The sequence below is a fragment of the Myotis myotis genome, unplaced genomic scaffold, assembly GCF_014108235.1.
Source record: "Myotis myotis isolate mMyoMyo1 unplaced genomic scaffold, mMyoMyo1.p scaffold_m19_p_9, whole genome shotgun sequence".
In the NCBI taxonomy this organism is placed as follows: Eukaryota; Metazoa; Chordata; class Mammalia; order Chiroptera; family Vespertilionidae; genus Myotis; species Myotis myotis.
In genome coordinates, this window is record NW_023416401.1 from 59,793,396 (window position 1) to 59,816,831 (window position 23,436).

Here is a 23,436-nt window from a genome sequence, read left to right on the forward strand (position 1 = left end):
GTCATGATCCCTGATGGGTGGTGAGACTGAGACAGAGGCCAACAATTACCAGTTTCTGTACTCCCAGTAATACCTAACACAGAGCCCTGCACAGGTGTTTGGGAAACAGACACTAAATGAGTAATAGAGGATAATACCCCGCTCTCTTCTCAAGTCCTAAGCTACTCTAAAAATTATCAAGACTGCTGGAGTGCTGAAAATGTTCTGTATGATCTGGGTGGTGGTTACGTAGGTATATACATTTGTGAAAATTCACTGAGCTGTAGCCCTGGCCTGTGTGACTCAGTTGGTTGGGTGTCATCCTGTGCACTGAAAAGCTACTGGTTTGACTTGCAGTCAGGGCACATGCCCCAGTTGCGAGCTCAGTCCCCAGTGTGGAGCGTGCAGGAGGCAGCTGATCAATGTCTCTCTCTTCATCAATGTTTCTCTCTCTTTCCCTCTCCCTTCCTCTCTAAAATCAATAAAAAATACTTCTAAAAAAACCTTTAACGAATTCACTGAGCTGTACACTTAAGAACTGTCTGCCTTACTATAAATAACTTATACCTCAATTAAAAAAACAAACAAAAAACAAGAAGCACGAAAAATTAAGTATTTATATACCAACTCTTTCCTACGTCTCTTTATAGACTTCCTAGTACTCCCTAGAGTGCTATAAAAAGGGTAAAAACTGGGAATTATTCTGAACCCTTGTACACACAGCCCCAGGGAACGGGAAAAGACAATCTGGTTACACAGAGACTCAGGAATGTAGCAAGAACAAGAACCTGGAGTTTATGACCCTCCACCCAGCCTGTGCCAGTCCACCAAACCACCAACAGCCAGTTATAACTCAAAAGAAAACAACCCCCCAAAATAGCAACTGTTTGCTCCGTCTCTCCTGTCAGCTGGTTTTTTGCATGGCAACTTTAATTTTATTTTCAAAACCATTATGGCAGGATTGTGAACATGACACCACAGTATCTACTGAGAAGCAATGAGGCAGCAGAACTCACTGGAATGAGGATGTAGAAACCATGGGTCTAGTCCCAGGTTTGCCTTCATGAGCTGTGTCATTTAAAATATATATCTATTTCTTAATTTTTAAAAAATCCTCACCTGAGGATATTTATTTATTTACTTATTTAATATATTTTTGTTGATTTCAGAGAGGAAGGAAGAGGGATAGAAACATCAATAATAAGAAAGAATCATTGATTGCTGCCTTCTGCATGCTCTGCACTGGGAATCAAGCTTGAAACTGGGCATATGCACTGACCAGGAATTGAACCATGACCTTCTGGTTTATAGGTCGATGCTCAACCATTAAACGACACCAGCCAGGCTGTTCATTGATTTTAGAGAGAAAAGAAGGGAGAGAGAAATATTGATGAAAGAGAAAAACACTGATCAGTTGCCTCCCGACAGGGGAATTGAACCCAAAACCTAGGCATGTGCCCTGACCGGAAACTGAACCTGTAACGTTTTTGGAAAACAGAACAATGCTCCAACTAATCAGGCTAAGGCTGGGACTTGAGGTTTTAAAGACCTTAATTTAGAACCCAGTGGGTAAATGTCTTCCATATTCCTAAAATGCTTAGCTGCTCATAGGGCACCAGGATTCACACTAAGCACAAGAGGCCTTTCCAGAGAAGCCCACTGCTTTCCCCAAGACTCCCAGCATCATCTTCAATCACCATCCTAAAGAGCAGACTTAATTAAAGTGATTCAAGTCAGACCAGCCCGTAGCAGTTGGTTCCTTTCTCTATTCTGCTCATAGGAGACAAATGGTCTGCATCCTGGGGCCCAAAGGTGGGTCTGTGAGGAAGTCAAGTCCTGCCACAAGGAAACACTCCCAGGATGCTTAACTGGTCACTACTGAGTTTTTGTCCAGCAGAGCTTGAGCCTGCTCAGCCCCAGCAGAAATCTGTAACTCTGGTTTGCTAAAAGTCTGGCAGTCAAATCAGAGGCAGGCTACTGACCCAAACGAGGTTCAGACATCAGGACAGATCCCCTCCAGCATCTGTGTTGCTTGCTTGGAAAAAGGCTCAGGGAATCCACTAAAAACCATTAATCAGCTCTGGTCTCTGAACCAGGGAATCAAAATGGAAAAAATGTCCAGCACCTTCTACAAAACAGTCTGTGGCTGCTCTCAGCTTTTACAAAGAGGAGGGATGTACCCAAGTTGTTAACAGACAAAATGAATGCTGAGCTGCTCCATCTTTTTATGCAGCAAAACTGCCTGGAGCAATACCTGGTTCTCTGGTGGGTTACTGTACAGTGGACACTTGTTGACTCAGAGAATGTTAGAGCAGGAACAAATCTTAGCATTCATGCAATCCATCGTTCTCATTTTACTGTCAATAAAACAAAATCCCAGAGTTGGGAAGACGCTTGCCCAAAGACAGCAGTTCACAGTCAGAACTAGAACCAGGGTACAGTATCTCTAAGTCCTAGAGCTCTGTCTGACCATCCTGGGTGATGGAAGGAGCACCCAGAGAATAGGAAAGCCAACAGGAAACTGGAAGCTCAGGAAAAAAGGGGTGGAGCTCCTTTTCAGATTTTTGTGATTAAGATAGCAGATAGAGTCTGGGCTGAACCTAATGTATGACCTCAGAAACACAGGTCCTTGTCATCAGCTAAGGGAAATAACTAGCGTGCGCGCGCGCGCGCGCTCTCTCTCTCTCTCTCTCTCTCTCTCTCTCTCTCTCTCATAAAAGATAAACATGAAGAGAAGATTAAATAATCTCAAAGATCACAACTAACTGACTTAGTCAGCCAGGCACTAAGAGGAAACGTACAGTATTGAGGCAGCCAAGAACCTGATTAATGAGGTTGGGTCAAGCCAATTTAAATAGGGAAGATGTGTCTGCTTACCTTCAGCATGTAACCTGATATACTCACTAAATTCAATCTCACATCGATCCCTCCGTTTGGGAATCCAGGGCCTCCTCAGAGAAGCCACAGCCTACCTTTTCAACTTTCACTTGACCTGAGCCACCACTACTCCTCAACCATACTCCATAATCCTCCCATCCCTCACACACACACAACATATGCTAATCTTGGCTCCCACAATCCCCCTGGCTGGAATGGCCCACCCACCCCTTCCTCTGTCCCAATCCTGCTCATCTGTGTCCCACATCTATGTCCCAGACAGACCCTTCACATGGACTCTTGCACAGTGGGCACTCAAAATGTTGGCTGAATTGGGTGGAACTTAATCCAGCAACCCTTTTCCTTTTCTCACCATCATCTGATAGAAGTGAACAGCCCTATCCTGTAATGCCAACCAGAGTCCCAGCTCCTAAACCTGGGAGTAGCTGGCTCTCTTTCAGAGACAATTTGTGTGGTCTGGCCTCTCTGCCGCTTACCTCTGAAATAAGAATAATAGTACCCTAGCTGCTTTGGCTCAGAGGTTAGAGCGTTGGCCCGGGGACTGAAGGGTCATGGATTTCATTCCAGGTCAAGAGCACGTACCTTGGTTATAGGCTCCATCCCTGCCCCCATCTGGGTGTGGGGGATGCAACCAATCCATGTGTCTCTCACATGGATGTTTCTCTCTCTTCTGTCTATTCCCCGCACCTCCACTCTCTAAAAATCAATGAGAAAAAAATATCCTCGGGTGAGGATTAACAAAAAAAATTAAGAGAGAGAGAGAGAGAGAGAGAGAGAGAGAGAGAGAGAGAGAGAGGAATAGTACTTGTTAGAGAAGCTAAGTGCTTTGAGATGAGAGGCTCTGGAAACAGATTCTCAAGTTCAAGGCCATGAGTTTAAACTCCCCTTAGACACATGCACCATTTACCAACTAATGCTAGGAACTGAAAGTTTGTTTCCAACCAATGCTTCTTCTTTTATCACAAATGCCCTAGAGTATAGCTGTTGAGGGAGCTACACTGAGGACTCCAGATAGCCTGTTGGCTTTTTATTTCCACAGAGTGTGGAGATTTCCATCTCGAGTGTGGAGATAGTTCATGTTTTCAAGAAAAGCCCAGAGTTTCAGGCTTGCTATTCTCTAAAATCTCATGGTATAATGCACCAATTCATTCCCAACCTATGGGCTGTGAGCCCATTGGGTTCATAGTTATCACTCCACTGCTCTGTATATGTGGACACCCAGTGCACTGCCTGTGTACCACATGACAAATATATATATCACACAAAAATAAAAACAGCTACCACGTGGCCACCTACTACCATTCATGTCAGACACAGTCCTAGGATAGAGAAACAAATAGTGGGTATTCAATAAATACTGGTTGAAGAGATGTCTGCAGCCACCACCCCAATAGCAGTGTTTGGAGACATTTTTGGTTGTCAAAACTGGAGAGGGGATGCTATGGACATCTAGTGAGTAGAGGTCAAGGATGCCGCTCAACATCCTGCAATGCACAGGACAGCCTCCCACAACAAAGAATTATCCAGTCCATAATATCAATAGTGCCAAGGTGGAGAAACACTGCTCTAGAGGCCATTGAGAAAACTAGCTTATTGTGGTGAAAGAAATGGAAACCAGGCTGGGAAATACACAAGCTAATGGTGTAGCAGACTGTAAATAAATTAATACAGTGAAATAAATTAATAATATTAATAAATTAATACAGTGGTCTCTCTGGCACTAGTCCCACTGTATATAAGATGAGCCAGTAACTCTAAGGACCCCAACCTTGTCCTCCTTAACCTGGCCCATACCCATTACGGACACATAGCCTTGCTGAAGCTGGCAAGGGAATCTGAGACTGAGCATTAATAAGAGGGATGCAGAACAATGTAGAAAAGCACTAGGCTGGGAGCCTAAAGAAGGGCTCTAGCTTTGACAGTCCCTAGGAAAACCACTTAATTGCTTTGAGCCTTACTTTCCTCCCCTACAAAATGGGGTTAAAAATCACACCCTGCTCTTTCTAACTAACAAAGCTTCTCCAAGTTTCAAAGAAGATCATGTATGTGGAAGTGCTTTGTAAGCCATAAAACCCTGTACAAATGTGAAGTATTTCACTGCAGAATAACAGGCATTCACACTGTGGAGGGAATATTATAAAAATTGATTTCCAATGGCAGGATTTTGTCCATTGATAAGTTATAAGCACTAAAGGCTATAGAGTCTTGGTTCCCATGAGAACACCAAAGATACCAGAACCCACTGTGATACAGCCTACCTCACAATGCCCAAGGCTCCTGGGTAAGTGCTATGATTCATATAATTCAAACCTCACCTTTATCATCTCTAAAGCATGGGGGTGAGGTGTAATACCACTTAATGCAAGGGGTTGTTGAAAAAAATCAAAAGTGATCAAGGTTTTAAAGTGCATGGCATTTCCCAAAGATAGAGGAAGGTTTTCATTTTCTGAAGATTTTTCTCCTGAAAAAAATTTTTTTTACTTTAAAATATAACTTTCTTAGAATGATGAAATAATTTAAGAAAAGGTGTTCCTATTCTGCCATCTGTCCATTATACCTCCAAAATTACCTCTCAAATCTAAGCATGAGAAGAGCTGTCTGCAGCCACCAGCCCAATAGCCTGTCTGCTAAGAACAAAAGCTGAATGCCAGGCTGATAGTTCCTTCCTTGGACATGGTCAGAGAAGGCTACCGAAGCCGACTACAACTCAACAACCAAATCTACTCCAGACTTGCTAAGCAACCTGCAACCGCTTACTACCCAGTGTGCAAGATTCTAAAGGGAAAAAATGCTCTGGAGAGGGGAAAGCAACTGATCAACCTGATGGAGAATTAAGAAACTAGCAATCATTTGAGATTTAAATGTCACCCTTGTCAGTCAACGTTTCCAAGTCTAATAAATTCTGGGAACACTGAAATGATCAAACTCCTCACCCTAATGGGGAGTCTTCCAGGTGGCCATGTCTGAGTAGCAACCCCTCTCTTCAAACCTCTCCAGAGAACAGCAGCCAGGCTACACACATGTACAAATCGTATTTTTGTTTTTATAACTATCAGTCTTACAAAGATTACAAACAAGCAACTTACAGTTCTTGCATATGCAGATAGTAGAGAATCCACTCCTCAGGTTTATTAGTCCCTACCTTCTTTTGCCGGATGTAGACAAAGCAAATGTGTAATAATTATCAGAATAAGCTGTACTTTAAACTTAGTATTCTAAAGCTAATTATTTTATGACTAACCTAAGCCAAGCATTTATTCATTCTTATATCCCCCCCCCCCCCCCCCCCCCCCCCCCACTGCCAAGTACTTCGGTTTGATTCCTGGTCAGGGCACATGCCCAAGTTGTGGGTTCATCCTGCTCAGGGTGCTTACAGGAGACAACCAATCTCTCTCTCTCTCTCTCTCTCTCTCTCTCTCTCTCTCTCTCTCTCAAAAACAAACAAACAAACAACACCAAAAAAAAACCACACCAAAAAACAAAGCACAAAAACATATTTAAAAATAAATAAATAAAAATAAAAAACAAAAGTACTGTATGTATTTCCATGTTCCTGGTTTTTCTTTCTCAAAAACATTTCCTATTAAATCAACTTTAAGCATTCATACATTTTGAGCTCCCTTCTGCTCTAATATTCTAGAATTCTCCAAAATACCTATTTACTAAAACACAGATTTAAACAATACACACACTCCACTGTATATCCTATGCTCTGAATTCTTAATATGCTTCTAGAACAGATCACACTGTATCCTGATTACATATGTTTACTTGTCTGTCACTCTATATGAGCATCTCAGAGGCAATGACCTGTCTTCATCTGCATTTACCCGGTAAACTAGCACAGTATCTGGCACACAGCTCAAGATAACATATACTTATCAATCAAGTATATGAAGCAAGTTTCTAGCTACCTTCTTTAAAAATGGACCATCTGAAATGAAATGTGAATTTCTATCTATGCAGCACTAAGACCAAAAAATAAATAAATAAATTGGAATCTCAACATCAGAGTCCCTAAACAGTACACAATATCCAATCTGTTTCAAAATCTTAGTTTCCTTTTCTCAAATACACTACTCTTTATGCAACACAGCTAGATGAAAGCAATGTTCTTTTGCAATTTCCAGTTGTAACTCTAGATCTGAGGTGATGTCACATACCAACATGAGTATTTACACCCAACCTCCACCTCATCCCATGACTGCCTACTTCTTTAAGGACTAATGGAAAGAATCACATTGTCACCCCCAACCCTAAACTGTGGCAATTGCTCCCTCCTTCAAATCTCCACAAAGCTCCATTTAGGGTGCTCCTGTGGGTGGTACTTACAGCCAACTTTGGACTTTAATTACTCCTATCCTGGGTTTATCCCCATACCAAGAGCCTCCTGAGAACGTGGTTGTAAGGCAGGGCCTCACACCTGGGCCTGCTTTGGGACTCAGAGCCTCCTAGCTCAGCAAACTCAACTGCCCTGAGTGGTCAATGGGAGATGTCCTCAGCAGTCTGTGCCAAGCCCCCTGAGCAACCTGGTGCTTACCGCCTGTTTGCTTGTGTTATTGGGGGTGGGAGTGGGGGTGGGGGGGATGTGTTATATTTTTTTTGGTTCGAGGCTGAAAAGAAGACAATGCACTTTGCTGGATTTTAACCCAATTAGGAATTCCTGCTCAAAAATTCACTATCAGCCCAAAATCCAGAAAAAAATGTCATCTTATAGAATTGAAGAGGGCAAGTTTAACGATGGAATGTCCTGCTTTATCATCCCACCTAACTTCTCTCCCCTATCTGAGAAGCTATTTGTGATAACTTTTTTCTCTTAGAGAGAGAGCTACAGATCTGTTTGCTGTAGGACCCATTGGGCCAGGAAATCCACATGGCATCTCAGATGGCTCCTAGAACAGAACAGGCACCCAACAGAACACCTGTCCCTCCTGCTGTAGAAAACTTGGTATAGCAGAACAGTAGCAATATCATATAAACACACTAGGAAAAAGCCATTAAACAAGGAAATTAGGACTCTTCAAAAAATCATTTCTGGTGCCTGGCTGACCTAGGAACCAGGAGGTTGTGGTTCAATTCCCGGTCAGGGCACGCTTCCCAGTGTGGGGCGTGCAGGAGGCAGCAGTGATTCTCTCACATCGTTGATGTTTCTATCTCTCTTTGCCTCTCCCTTCCTCTCTAAAATCAATAAAAATGTATTTTAAAAATAATTTCTAGTAGAAAAAGATATAACTTTAAAAAAGGCATTTCCTAGCCCCTACCCCTGTGGTTCTTAAGACATTCAACACAAGCCTTGCTAGTTGGAAATTCTTTCTTTACTAACTGGTTCCCCCCCCACCAGGCAGTAATGCTCCCTGAGGATGGGAACTTTCTCTAACTTACTACTGGGGTTGCCAGTGGATCTTCATGACAGAACACATAACTGAATGTCTGCCAGTCACCCAAATGACTGTCGTCTTCCATGAAGGAGGCTGTTACCCAATCAGCAGGACATTTGCTTCAAGTTTTTTTTCAAGAAGGGGAAGATGAACTTCTACTAAATCGTCCTTCTTCCGAGGCCTCGTCAGATTTTGAGGTAACTGAAGGTATTTGGGAATAAGGTGAGCTGGATAAGAGTTTAGTCTTTGAGCAGCAAGAAAAAGTGAGCAAATTGATCAGGGAGACAGCATCTTCACTGTCCAGGAATGAATACTGTCCTGGTCCTGTGAAAAATGCCCAACATTCTCACTTAATCCCTACAATAACTATAAAGAAGTGTCTCTCAAACTTTAATGTGCATACAAAGACCTGGGGAATCTCATAAAAATGGAGGTTCTGCTTCAGAAGGTCTTGGGGGGCCTGAAATTATGCATTTCTAACAACTTCCCAAATGCTCCCACAGACCACACTTTGAGTAGCAAAGTTGTATAATATCCTGTTTTTGCAGTCGAAGAAGCTGGTGCTCAGAAATATGAGACTTGCCCCAGATCACAAAAGTAGGAAGTAGCAGAGGTGAAATGTAAACTCAGGTCTTCTGATCCCAACCCAACGCCTTTTCTACCATACCATACCAACCATACCATACCATACCATACCATATCATATCATACCACTAACCTTTTGAGCTAAACAGTCACAACCACAGAGATGTATAGTTTTTGTGAATTCCTCAAATAAGCCTTCTAGCCAGCTTTGCCCTGTAAGGAAGAAGGAGGAGATAGAGCTAGAAATATCAGCTATGAGAGAATCAAAACCAGCCAGCTGCTCTTATTAAGAACTTCAGTCCTTCAATCTTTCAGCTAAGACTCCTGAAGAAGAACCAAACAAACTTTAGGGGTTGCTAGATACTCATTCCTTTACTAATAAAAGGCCACAGCAAAATATAACTGCTTTTCAAAAGAAAAACAACAACTGTCTCAGTGATATGGGAATTACACAGAACCAAATTAAATCCTACACAAATGGCTAGACCTGCGTGTTCTGGGCTATGCTGTTCAGGCCTTGGCTGGACTATTCTGAGTATTCACTCTACACCTTAAAAGCAACAATGATGAGCAGGAGAATATCCAGGGGAGGATAACAAGGAAAGAACAGAAACACCAGGCAACAGAGTAGTCAATTCAAGAGAGAAGATCTGTCTTAGGGAAGTGCAGGCTTGAGACATAAGCACCATCTTCCCTGATCATTCCTGTCAAAGGAGTATTAGACCTGTTCTGAGGTCCCAAGAAGCAGAATGAGCAACCTCTTTTCCCAACAATGTCTATGTCAGAGCTCAGAATTGCCCCCTCCATGCTTCTAACTCCAGATCCCACCTTCTCGCCACCTCCCAAGCTGCTTCTATGGAGCTACCACCCCAATCTGAACTGGAGGTAGGCACTACAGGAAGACAGATCTGTTCCAAATAAGAAAGGCGATTTTATAGTCAGAGTGTCCAAAGACAGACTATGCTGTAGTGTAGGAGGATGGAGCATCTAATATAAATCCCATCAGCAGAGAGGTTCAATCAGAGGTTAATCCCTTGGCAGGAATACTGCAAAGGGAATTTGGGCAATGGATGGGTGGCTGGGTGAGATGAACTTGCCAACCCTCAGAGATGAATTAATCTCTTCCTGCTGCGTTTTCCTCTAACATTTCATTTATACACTTACCACAACTTGCCTTTTACCAGTTACTTGTACGTGTGTGTGTTCTTCACTGAATTGTGAGCCCTTATAGCAGTGGTTCTCAACCTTCCTAATGCCGAGACCCTTTAATACAGTTCCTCATGTTGTGGTGACCCCCAATTTCATTTTTACAAATTGAACATAATTACAGCATAGTGATTAATCACAAAAACAATATGTAATTATGTATGTGTTTTCCGATGGTCTTAGGCGACCCCTGTGAAAGGGTCGTTCGACCCCCCCAAGGGGTCGCGACCCACAGATTGAGAACCGCTGCCTTATAGGGAGAAGTAGGGTCTCAGCCATCTTTATATCCCCTTTGTGCCTAAGACTATACCTGGGAAACTAAGGACATTTATGTCCCTCCTTTGTGCCAGGCACTCTGCTAGGCACTTTACGTATATCAACTTATTCCATATCTTTATAAGAACCCTAAGAATTATTGTTATTCCTTTTTACAGATGGGAAAATTGAAACTTAGAGTAAATAACTGCCAAGGTACTGTTCGTGAGTGGTTAAGCTGGCATTCAAATGGAGAAATATTTGCCTACACCATACATTATGCTGCCTCCCGCCTAGAAAGAACTCAATAAACATCTGCTGACTTGAGACAAATACCTTAAAAACAGGGCAGTACTATATCTAACTAGGACTGTAGTTTGTTTCCTATTATGATGCTTAAATTTTTCTTCTAAGTATAGCCATCCATCCTCAAAATGAGCAATATAAAGTTGTTTTGTTTGAATATCCTCTGTCTCACTTTTTAAAAGACAGTGATATAGTCCTAGCCAGTTTGGACCAGTGGATAGAGCGTTGGCCTGGGGATTGAAGGGTCTCAGGTTCGAATCCGGTTGGGGGCACATGCCCGGGTTGCGGGCTCAATCCCCAGTTGGGAGTGTGCAGGAGGCAGCCGATTGGTAATTTCTCTCATCACTGATGTTTCTATCTCTCTCTCCCTCTCCCTTCCTCTTTGAAATCAATAAAAGTATATTTAAAAAATTAAAAAATAAAAGACAGTGGTATAGCACAAAACAATCTTGGGCAAGAGGACTCTGTTTTCATAAACGCTTCATACCCAAAAGAACTCCTAAGGCCCCAAGGGCTCCATCCCTCCTCCTAGTGGGCTGCGGCTCCATTTCAGGGCTCTGGACCATTGTAAACAAAGCAGCTCCTGGCTTTCTGCCTCAGAGATGTACACTCACACACATGCTCACAGGCCTCATTCTCCACACTCAAAAGTTCCCTGAATATAACAGACCAACTCAAAGATCCATACATTTAGCTAAACTTCTAAACAAAATCTATCATGAATTTTAAATCACATTATAAACCCACTGGCAGGCACTTTAAAAATATTTAATCTCCCTGCCAAATGAGGCCAAAAAAAAAAAAAAAATTGTCATTTGAATCAAAGGCGCCAGCACGTTTGGACAGCCAACACATAAGGCCTCTCTGATATTCCATCTGTCTTAAGAAGTAAACCAAACCCAATCTAGCCAACCATTTCTTGAAACAAAAAACTTAAGTGTCACCAAGGGAAATTCCCACTGCTCAGTTCCCCAGGTGGGTTTCAGGTTTTCCATCCCTGGGCTTCTGGGAGAGGAGATCCTATTGGCATATCCACCATTTAAGATGCTGTGATTTTCCACCTGTCAGAATGGTTATCATCAACAAATCAACAAACAACAAGTGCTGGCGAGGATGCGGAGAAAAAGGAACCCTCGTGTACTGCTGGTGGGAATGAAGACTGGTGCAACCACTGTGGAGAACAGTATAGAGTTTCCTCAAAAAACTAAAAATGGGACTCCCATTTGACCCAGTGATTCCCCCTTCTAGGAATATATTCCAAGAAACAAGAAACATCCATCAGAAATGATATATGCACCCCTATGTTCATAGCAGCACAATTTACAATAGCTAAGATTTGGACACACCCTAAGTGCCCATCAGCAGATGAGTGGATTAAAAAACAGTGGTACATCTACACAATGGAGTACTACACTGCTATAAAAAGGAAGGAACTAAAAAAAAAAAAGGAAGGAACTCCTACCATTTGCAACAGCATGGATGGACCTGGAGAGCATTATGCTAAGCGAAATAAGCCAGTCGGAGAAAGACAAATATAACATAATCTCACTCATTTATGGAATATAATGAACAACATAAACTGATGAACAAAAACAATCCAGAGACAGAGAAGCATTGATCAGATGGTCAAACCTCAGAGGGAGGGTGGAGGTAAGGGGGAGAGAGCAACCAAAGGACTTGTATGCATGCATATAAGCATAACCAGTGGACACAGACACCAGGGGAGTGAGGGCATGAGGGGGGGGCCGGGGAGGGGGGGCAAGAGGGGGGATAAGGACACATATCTAATACCTTAATCAATAAAAAAAAATGTTAATGAATTTATTGGAGAGTTTTAGAGCTCAATAAAATGTTTGACTATTGAAGTAAAAAAAAAAAGATGCTGTGATTTTCAACCTGATACCTTGATTCCAGAGAACCAAAAGCCACATCCACTATAAATTTAACTTAAGATATCTTCCCACATGCTAATGTTTTACAGCAACATTACTAAACATGAGAGCACCACCTGGCTCCAGCAATACGCAGACTTAATGAAGACATATTTCCGTGAGCTCCTGGCCTCTCTGCATCGATCAAGACATTTCCAGCTGAACCTAAATTAACCTGTAAATGAACTGATTTGCATCCATAAATCCAAAAGAAATGTACCATTGTAGTGTGTTTGAAATACCCAGTCTCCATTTCCCAATCTCATGCAATTTTCTTGTTAAACTAAATGATCCTTTCTATAAACTGTTTTCATCTTTAGTAAAACAGGACAAAAGGAAAATCTGAACCACCTAGAGTAGATACTTCATAACTAGTTACAGTGCCTTAAAAAGAAAAGAATCTCAGATATCTGATCAACCTTCTTAGGAAGAAAACCAACAGGAGGTACCAAAAGAGACCTAAGTTTCAATGATTTTTATCATTTCACTTAGACTGCAATCCTGGTTTCTATCTAGTTCTCAGTGAAAGAACTTTTCCATTTTTTAAAAATATATTTTATTAATTTTTTATAGAGAGGAAGGGAGAGGAATAGAGAGTTAGAAACATCGATGAGAGAGAAACATCGATCAGCTGCCTCCTGCACACCCCCTATTGGGAATGTGCCCGCAACCAAGGTACATGCCCTTGACCGGAATCGAACCTGGGATCCTTCAATCCGCAGGGGGACGCTCTATCCACTGAGCCAAACCGGTTAGGGCGAACCTTTCCATTCTGATAATCAAACCCAAGCAGTCTGATTAACAAAAAGGAAAGTATACTTACTCTATATCCACAATGTGCTACACTCTTTCATATGTTATCTTAGCTAATCCTCACCATATGGTCATGTGAGATGTATATAATTTCCACTTTGTAGAAAAGGAAAGTGATGACACTTAAGTCTCCTGGATGGCAGGGATCATGTCTAGTGTCTGTACATTCCTAGTACTGAGCTCCCAGCACTGAGTATGTGGCCTAGGACACAGTTTAAGAGCCTACCACATGCTTAAGAATGAATGCTTGACTAACGGAAAGGAAAAGAAATTTGGAAAAAATATTCAATCCAAATTTTGCTCTAAGCTTTTAACTGAAACCACTGCCTGGAACACACCTGCACACTGCAAATAATCTACTTGAGCTTCAGAGGTTTGTTTCAAAGGACAATCTATCATCTTTCTAATGCGTATGCCACAAAGATACCATCCACATTTGGCTATAAACTCCACAGGGCAGGGCCTGATCCTACTGAACTTTTTTTTCTCCCACTCAGCACCACACCTTGCACAGGAGGGCGTTTAGTGATCTGAGCAATGACAAAGGTCATGATGACGCCTTCAGCCATCATGAGAGTAAATAGAACACAAGATGCCCACAGCCACCAGAAGAACTAGTCTCTGAGTCATTACTTCCTGTCTCCAGCCTCATTTTCCTCTCTATGCAATGGGAATAACAAGAAAACACACTCACAAGATTGTTTTAATTAATTTAATAAATACTAAGCATTAATCACATGCCAGGCACTATGCTAGATGTGATAAACATTCATGCCTCATGGAACTCACAGTCTCAGTGGATCCTGTGAGACTCATATGAAAAAAAGGACTTTTACAAACTTCAAAGAACTATACTATTATGAAGTACTGCTCCTCCCCTGTGCTTCCCAACTTGGTTAATGGCATTACCCCCTAATCACTGTCCAAGCTCTAAACTTGGGAATTGTCCTCAACTCTCTCTCCTTCATCCTGCACAGTTCTAATCCATCACCAAGTCTCTTCTGATTGTCCTTCAAAAAAGTCTCTGTCATTTATCACTTCTCGTCTAGTTTTCCATGCTTCTACACTAGGCATTTTGTTCCTACCTGAATAAGTACAAGTCTTGTAATAATGATAATGGCGAGCAGTTATTGATCACTCACCATATGTCAGGCTTTGTATTAAGAGCTTTGCATGCATAACGTAATTTAATTCAATAAGGTAAATACTACTAACCTTATTTATAGATGAATCTGAGGTGCAGAGCAACCTACCCAAGGTGCACACAGCTAAGGCTCAAATCCATATCTATGAGATTCAACCCTTACCTGTTACTGGATCCCTGCCTCCAGTTCTTTCCTGGTTGGTCTACACTCTTTCCGTTATACTGCTGCTGGAGTGTTCTTTCAAAAATCCAAGCTGATCTGTATATTCTGGTTTAAGACAGCCAGTGGCTCCTCACCATCTCCAGGTTAAAGTCTGAAGGCCACAGGCCACTCCTGTGTTACCTATTTGTTGTCCCACCACACTCTCACAGCTCCCCAAATTCTTTGCTGACCCACCTCACATCTCCCTCTTCTGCAAAGCCTTTTTGCCCTTCACCTCCAGACAGAAACCTTCTCTTCAGCCTTGGCCCCAAATACGTACACACTCACGTTTCAGCTCTGACAAGTATGTTTCTTTCATATTCTCTCTCTCTCTCTCTCTCTCTCTCTCTCTCTCTCTCTCTCTCTCTCTGTGTGTGTGTGTGTGTGTCCCACACACATAACTCACACAAACTCAAACAAAACAAAACAAAACAAAACTACACACTTCCAATCCTGAGTCCCTGGAGGGCAGGCACAATGTATTTTCATCTCTGTTTCTCTAGGTCCCAGCACAGCATCAAGTCAGTAAGTGACTAAATGAGTGGTAAGGGGTGGCGTTAACACCTCACAGCACTATCCCAATAAGCAGATATGGCCTTTCCCCCAGAGGACGCTATAAAGAAGGGCAGTAGCTCCTGTCCTCTCAGGAAAACTCAAGATAGACTGCTTTCAGCAAAGTTATTACAACTGAGATTGGTGCTCCATAGTCTGCTGGAAGCCTCCCTCCAAGCCTCTTGAAAGCCAATTCAATCACCTCTGAAACAGCAGAAACTAAACTAGTAGCTTCAGACCAAAAGACCACTGGAGAATTGCACTTTGATGGGAGATGGCATAAAATGACGCCCTCCTGACCACCCTGAAAGAGCAAAGCATTCCCAAATGCAGGCCAGTAAAAACAGTGACTCTAATTACCATGAACAACAGAGGACCTTCCTGACTGAGAGTCATCCCCAAAAAAGCTAGAGACTGCAAAATCTGACCCCGCTCTCCATCTCCAGAGCTGCAACTGGAGTCTAGGCCACAGATGACTGCAACTGCCTTCTCACCGGTCTCCCTGCTCCCACCCTCACTCCCTCCACCAGTCTATTTTCCAAAGAGCAGCCAGATGGTGTTTTTAAAACCATTATCAACAATTTGGACAATTAGGACATGCATAACACCCTCCAACAGCTTTCCATCACTTGAAATAAACTCTTTCCAAACTCTTTACCAGGAAGTTCGAGGTCCGCCTACTCCCCACCCCCTTATTTCACACCACTCCCCCCTTCAATCACTACATTCTAGAAACCGAGGTCTTGTGTTTCTTAAAACAGGCCAACCTCTGGGCCTTTTCCTATGCTGTTCTCCGGCCCAAAGGCCCCTCCCCTAGATTTTTCCAGAGCTGGTTCCTTCTCAAGAACAAATTTACCTTTTCAAAGAGGACTTCCCTGACCACTCTAACTACAGTGACACCCATTTCCACCCCATCACTCCCCATCAGTTACTTTTTCCCTACACATCACAACAAGACAATATTTTCTTGATTTATTTCCCTGTCTCTGTCTTCTCCCTCATTAGAGTGGAAGCTGTGTTTTGTTCACCCTATGAAATCACACAAAATTCCAAAAGAATTGCAGACTATTGACAAAGGAACATCCTCAGGATGGGCTACTTTGTTCTTATGTTAAAACGAAGGAAACTTCTATTTAGCCCGTCCTATGTGCTGGGCACTGTAAATCCATAATCTTCCCTGACGGAAAGGTAAATTAACTAGTTCAAGGTCACAGGGCTAGGGACTGCCAGAGTTCAAGTTAAGTAACTTAGAGCTTCTCAGCCCCTCTCACCTTTGCCCCCTCTTAGGGGAAGGGTCTCAGACTATGTATGGTTCACTCTCATATTGCCATAGCAAGAAAAATTAAATGTCTAAATTGCTTTACAATTATTAAAGCATTTTCACATTCACCTTACTTAAGAATATAAAGCAAATACAAAAAAGAAAAAAGAATATAAAGCTATTACCCAGAAAGCCATACAAGTAAAGTGCCTCAAGGTTCAGTCCCCCTGCCCTTAACCACAGCAGTGGGGACTGGGGAGGAGTCCTGGCCAATGGAGGACTGGAATCGGTATTTCTGGTCTAGAGGGATGGGGAAGCGGTGAGTCACGGGGTGCAGGCTGGGCCTCTGTGAAACTCTGGGAAGACCTGGCTCCGAAGCACCAAGAAGCGAACCGCAGAGCTGGAAAGCACCCTAGGCCTCACGGAGGCAAAACCTTGGCTGACGGATGGGGCAAAATGAGACAAGAGGAAAAGTAACTTGCTCAAGTCCACTCAGCCAGCGAACAGAGCCGGAGCCGGGGTCTCCTCTCCCCGCGGCCCCTCTCCTCTCCAGCGAGGCGGCTTCTCAAGGGTAATTCTGAGTCAGAGGGTGGAAAGAGCCAAGGGCAGCTCATGGACTCCACAGAGGGGCAGGGAAGGACCAGGAAAGGACAAGTGTTAGGGAATCGGCAGTCCCTGGGAAGGGTGGGCGAGGGCAGGCCAGAGGGAGGAGGAAAAGGAGGAAGAGAAACGAAAAGAGTGAGGGAGAAGTACAGTGTTGTGAGAACAGGGTCTGGAGGGGCCTGGGGGCAGAGCGCTTGGAATGAGAGCCTGATGCTCGGGGAGACACGGAAGGGAGTCTGACCCGGGAGATTCCAGGATCCGAGCAGATCCTGGTGCGCGTCTGACGAAGGTGGAGTCCGGGCCCGGGAATTGAGGGGAGTCTACCGGAGCCGGGCCGACTCACCACGCTTGTTTTTGGTGCCGTGCTTCTTGGCGGCCGTCAGCTCCTGCTCGATCTTCTTCTCCAGAAATTCTTGCTTTTTACTTAGCATCTCCTCCGTGTCCCGCAGCCTCTGGATGGCCTCCTGGGGGGTCGGGCCGCCCTTGCCAGACTTTCCCCCTCCCGCCCCGAACAGCTTCCCAAATACCGACATGGTTGCTGCTCGCCGCGCCGGCCTGCGCCGTCCGCTCCGGCTCGGCTCGGCTCCGGCGCCCGCTCCCGGCCCAGCCGCTCCCTGCTGCCGCAGGCCTCTCCACCGCCTCCGCCCCGCAGCTGAGCCCGGCCGTGCCACCTCCCATAGGCCCCCACGCCCAGCTCCGCTGGCGTCAGGGCAACGCGCCGCCTACTACAACTCCCAGGGTGCAACGCGCCGACTGTGCCTCAAATACGATGAAGAGAGGCGCATGGCATGCCGGGAAGCTATAGTCTTCCGGCTTGAGGCGCTGGGTGACGCGTGTTGTTTGGTCTGTCTAGGGTTAAAGGGCGAGAAGGAATGCTGGGAAATGTAGTGTCCTTGGGAACCCACTCAGCAGGGGAAGAACAGAGAGAGAAATAACTTAAAAAAAAACAAAACCACAACACTGTAATTAACATTATGCACATTCTGTGATCCAGGCATCGTGAAAAGTACTTTATATACATTATCACATTTAATTCTCACAAGCCTATGACAAACAATACTGTTCTGATTTCGTAGGTGAGTAACCAAGACTAAGAAATAGTGATTAACTATTTTAACTTATTAGTCCTGTCTTTGCATTTGCTGTTCCCTCTACCTGGAATGCCTTTCTACTTCTTTTTTTTTATATATATATTTTATTGATTTTTTACAGAAAGGATGGGAGAGGGATAGAAAGTCAGAAACATCGATGAGAGAGAAACATTGATCAGCTGCCTCCTGCATACTCCCCACTGAGGATGTGCCCGCAACCAAGGTTCATGCCCTTGACCAGAATCAAACCTGGGACCCTTCAGTCCGCAGGCCGACGCTCTATCCACCGAGCCAAACCGGTTAAGGCGCCTTTCTACTTTTTATTCATCTTACTAGGTTCTTTGAAATACTTTCTTGGGCAAGTTGCACCCTCTACCCTGTGTACCTCTCTCTTGTGGAAACTGTCAACCGGATAACAGGACCACCTTAAAGCTTATGTAAGGTAGGAAATGGAAAGTGCTTACTTAACATAGTCCTAGCATAGTAGGGACTCAAAATGTGTATTCATGCTCAACCAGTATTACTCAGTTGGTTGAGAGTCCTGCCAAAAGGTCGCTAGTTGGATCCCCAGTAAGGGGCAAGCAGGAGGCACCCAAAGGATTTTCTCTCTCTCTCTCTCCCCCTTCCTCTCTCTCTAAAAAAAAAAAAAAATCTATTAAAAAAAGCTTTTAAAATAAAAATGTGTGTTCATTCCTACATATTCTGGGTCATCATTATTCACAATAATTAAACCAGTAAGTGACACAGAACTTTCAAAAGTAGCAGAGGTATTGAGGATTTCCTCCCCCTGCATTACACAGGCCCAACTGCATGTGGGCCCCATTTTATTGTTTTCCCTTTCCTTTGCTGTCAAGAATCACTTCCCCACCCATTAGCAGTGAGGTCTCGAGTAATAGCCAATACTCCCCCAAGCCCACCATTCTAATTTGCTGCTTCCGATTGCCAATGGGGGGAAAAAATGACTTCTCAAAGGCCTTTTTTATTCTTCCTAAGCCTTTCAAATATGTTAAGTTGCTTGGAAACAGAGTTTCAAATAAACTAGAGGCCTGATGCATGAAAATTCGTGTTAAGAGTAGGCCTTCCTTACCCTGGCTGCCAGCACCAGCTTCCCTCTGGCACTCAGGACCTGGGCAACCCTCCTCCAGCCGCCCACAGGCACCCAGGACCCTGGCCGGCTTCCCCGGGCCCCGGCTTTGTCAGGAAGGATGTCTGGACGTCCAGAAGGTCGTTCAGCTGTCCGGTCTAATTACCATATTACCCTTTTATTATTATAGATGACAGCTTACCTGAACTTTTCTCTATTATTTCACATATGAGTCTTGTCTTCCCCCACCCCACAGACTATGATCTAGATGTGAATAAAAACACCTCTCAGATGTTCTTGTTTAATCTGCCACAATCCCAGCTTGCATATATAGGTACCCATTCTCAGAGAATGGGAGAATTTCTTTCCAGGATGGAAGACATTTTTCAAATGTGAGAGACAAGCTGGAACTATCAAGAATTCACAGCAGCATAAATTGTAAAATATGTCACACTTGTGTTTGTTTTGTAATTGAGACATTGCAATGTTTTTATCAAAATAAAAAATAAAAACAAAGAGACTTCAATCAAGCCATCTTATGGATATAATCACCCTTCCATATCCAAGCAACCTGTCCTCTCATCCTCTTTTTTTTTTTTTTTTTAATCCTCACTGAAGGATATGCTTGGAGAGAGAGGAAGGGGGCTGGGGGAAGAGAAACATCAATATGAGAGAGTAACATGGATTGGTTGCTTCCCATACACACAGGGACCAGGGATTGAACCTGCAACCTAGGTATGTGCCCTGACTGGGAATTGAATAAGCAATGGGAGGATGCTCCTAACAACTGAGCCACCTGGCCAGGGCCTCCTCCCCTCTTATCTAAGTCATGCTGCAACCAGGCACACAGGTAGCAAAACACTTGTTGGGCTTGAACCATGAGCCAAAGAATATATGAATAGGAAGACCCTGCTCTGGCTGGTGTGATTCAGTTGAGATTCAGTTAGTTGAGCATCGTCCCATGTACCAAGAGGTTGCTAGTTCGATTCCTAGTCAGAGTTGGGGCTCAATCCCCAATAGAGGGCATGTGTATATTTCTCTCTCTCTCTCTCTCTCTCTCTCTCTCTCTCTCTCTCTCTCTCTCTCTCTCTCTCCCTTTCTCTCTAAATATCAATAAAAACATCTTTTTTAAAAATAGGCACATCCTGTAGGCCTTATCACCATCAGTCTTATATTGCTGGGGAGTAAACTGAGGATGATAGTGGAGTCCCTTGTCATAAATTTGGGAGCCCAGAAAAACATCTTGAAGATATGATAGCAGAACACTCATTTCATCTTTTTTTTTTTTTTCCACAGAGGAAGTGAGAGGGAGAGATAGAAACATCCATGATGAGAGAGAATCATCATTGGCTGACTCCTGCACACCCCACACTGAGGATCGAGCCTGCAACCCAGGCATGTGCCCTTACTGTGACCTCCTGGTTCATAGGTCAATGCTCAACCACTGAGCCACACAAGCTGGGCAGTACTCATTTTATCTTAATTATCAACCCAAATCAATTGGTGTGAATCACTTGGATTGCTAGGTTGAGAATTTTGAGGCTGCATCAGGACTCCTTGTAATAATGTGCTGAGATAGATTTGTGATGTCTGCCTAGAGTGTGGGATTGGAAGTGGTGGCATTTGGGCAAGGTAACTGCCATCCTGGCTGAGGATCCAGCTGCCTTAGTAGAGATTCACAGGATGAAATGACTCCATACTGCAGAGCCCTGGGTTTTATTTTTCTGGTCTCTTGGGCAAATACACAACCTTTTCAAACTATGACCGATAGGTATTAGCTAATTTAAAAGTATGTGAAAAGAATGACCATTGCATGCAACAATTTGGATGACTCACAGATATGCTGAGTGAAAGAAATCACACACAAAGCCTGTATGATTCCATTAATACAAAATTCAAAACCAGGCAAGACAAATCTATGGTGATAGGAATCAGATTAGTGGTCACCTCTGAGGGTGGTGTAGCCCAGGCAGAATGGCCCTTGTGAGGTGCTAGACAGGTTCTATATTATGATCCAGTGGTGTTCACATAGGTATATACAAATTTATCTGTCTTTATACTTAAGATCACTGCCCTTTATATACCTTGTGTACTTTACTAAATACATGTTATATCACAATTTAAAAATTTTCTCTCATAAGAGCAGCAAAAGAAACACATTTTTTTTTTTGCAAAGTACCTTTGCATACAAAAATCCCATCTTATCTCCATTCACCCACACCCCATGAAATAAGCATTTCTATACCATCTTCATTTTACAGTTGAGGAAACTGAGGCCCACAGAAGTAGGAATTGCCAAGGTCACATGGGTAAAGCCATATATTTGTAACTTTCTTTAAAAACATGTCAAGAGGGCCCTGGCCAGTGTGGCTCAGTTGGTTGGGCAGCATCCCGTGCACCAAAAGGTCGCGGGTTCCATTCCTTTTCCGGGCATACCCAGGTTGCAGGTTCATCCCTGGTCAGGTGCCTCAGAGAGGCAACTGATCAATGTTTCTCCCTCACATCCATATTTCTCTCACTCTCTCCCCCAAATTAAAAAAAAAAAAAATTTTTTTTAAATCTTTATTGAGCACTTCATGGTAAGCAAGACACTGAGCTGTGCATTTACATGCTCTTTTAGCCTGCAAAGCAACTGCATTAAGTGGGCATTATTATTGTCTTTGTTTTATAGAGTAGGTGCTGGAGAAACAGAGAAGTTAAACAGCTTGCCCAAGGTCATACTTGTAAGCGCAGAGCTGAATTCTTACTGTAAAGACAAACTGCTTAGCCCTATGCTATATTGCCTACATCCAAATGAATGAATGATTATGAGGCAGGATAGTAAGAAGCTAGGAAAATTCCTTAGCAAATAGAATGGGGAAGCTGAAATATCTGAATAAACTGGCCAAGCAATTTACAGCCAGATATAGGTCACCTCCCTAGAGATAACATCTAGGTCTCAGTGGTATTTCAGCTCCAGGTCCAGAAAAGCAGCAAAACCAGGTGGGTGACACCAAGACCAGCTGCAATGGTCAATGAACCCTGCTCTGGTGCTGACCAATCAGTAGAGACCACGACCCTGAAAGGGCACACCCGGAAAACTAATATTTTGCTGAAATCTTCCTCTGACATCTCCCCACCTGCAAGAGAGAGATAAAACCCTCAAGACAAAGGGCCCCACATGGCCGTGTGGCTCAGTGGTTGAGCATCAACCCATGAACCAGAGGTCACCATTCGATCCCCAGTAGGGGGTGTGCAGGAGGCAGCCCATCAATGATTCTCTCATCATTAATGTTTCTATCTCTCTCTCTGAAGTCAATAAAAACATATTGAAAAAAAAGAAAAAAGACAAAGGGCCCAGCGTGTGCTCTCCCTCTGGAGAGCACGCCCCACGTCATTCCCTCCCTCCTCCTCTTCCCTCACAGGGAATATCTAAGGACCCCACAAGACTTGCAACCAGGTGAGCAATGAGCAATGGCAGCTTGTCCTGGGCTAACCCCCTGAACCAACCTGCTGAATCTGTCTCCAAGGCCCCCTTTTCTCTGACTTCCCAGTGAGCTAAAGCAGTCCCACCGAGGCGCTCCTATTGCTTCTTCTATGTTAAGCCCTTCCTTGTTTCATTGTGCCCAGCTTTAATAAGTGTACTCTCAAAGTCACCTGGACTCGTATTGTGAAATCTTTCCTACACAAAGTCAAGAGCCCACATACTACTGGCTAGTCCTAGGCAGACCTGCTCAGAGCCAGGTCCCGTGTCCAGTAATAAATAGGTACACACACAAAAGCCCATAAATAAATGAAGTGTGATGGACCTGGGAGCATGCGTGACCTCCCTGAGGAATAGGGGTAGGAGGGACCTGGAAGAACCCGAGAGGGGCATGTGTGGAGTGGGAGAAAAGTATACACTGGAGGGGCCCCTGTACCTGAGCTAATGGGGGGTTACACAGCCTACTCCATACCCATTCCTTAGAGCATGTGCAGGCCACACAGCAGGCACAGTGCCCTAGAGCCAAATGTTTCCTTCTCAGTGAGGCTTTCCAGGCCAATCCATATAATTCTGCAACTTCCCTCCACCTACATTCCCAAGACCTCTACTCTCCTCTATTTTTTCTTTTTCTACAATACTCATCACCTTCTAACATATCATATAACTTGCTCATTTACTTTGTTGT

General features: G+C 43.7%; 1 protein-coding gene and 1 long non-coding RNA gene across 2 annotated transcripts in view; one reads left to right on the forward strand and one right to left on the reverse strand.

Annotated features, from left to right (window-relative positions):
- The window catches only part of CHMP4B (charged multivesicular body protein 4B), a 36,688-nt gene extending 18,919 nt beyond the window's left edge, over positions 1 to 17,769 (reverse strand). The window contains exon 1 of the mRNA XM_036321515.1: positions 17,457 to 17,769. Coding sequence (XP_036177408.1) covers positions 17,457 to 17,646 — 190 coding nt within the window. The 5' untranslated portion in view covers positions 17,647 to 17,769. The remainder of the gene's footprint in view (positions 1 to 17,456) is intronic.
- Positions 16,855 to 18,838, forward strand: LOC118662748. The gene is made up of 2 exons (XR_004969874.1): positions 16,855 to 17,081; positions 18,541 to 18,838. It is a non-coding gene; the product is annotated as an uncharacterized LOC118662748 (long non-coding RNA).
- Positions 18,839 to 23,436: the final 4,598 nt, after the last annotated feature.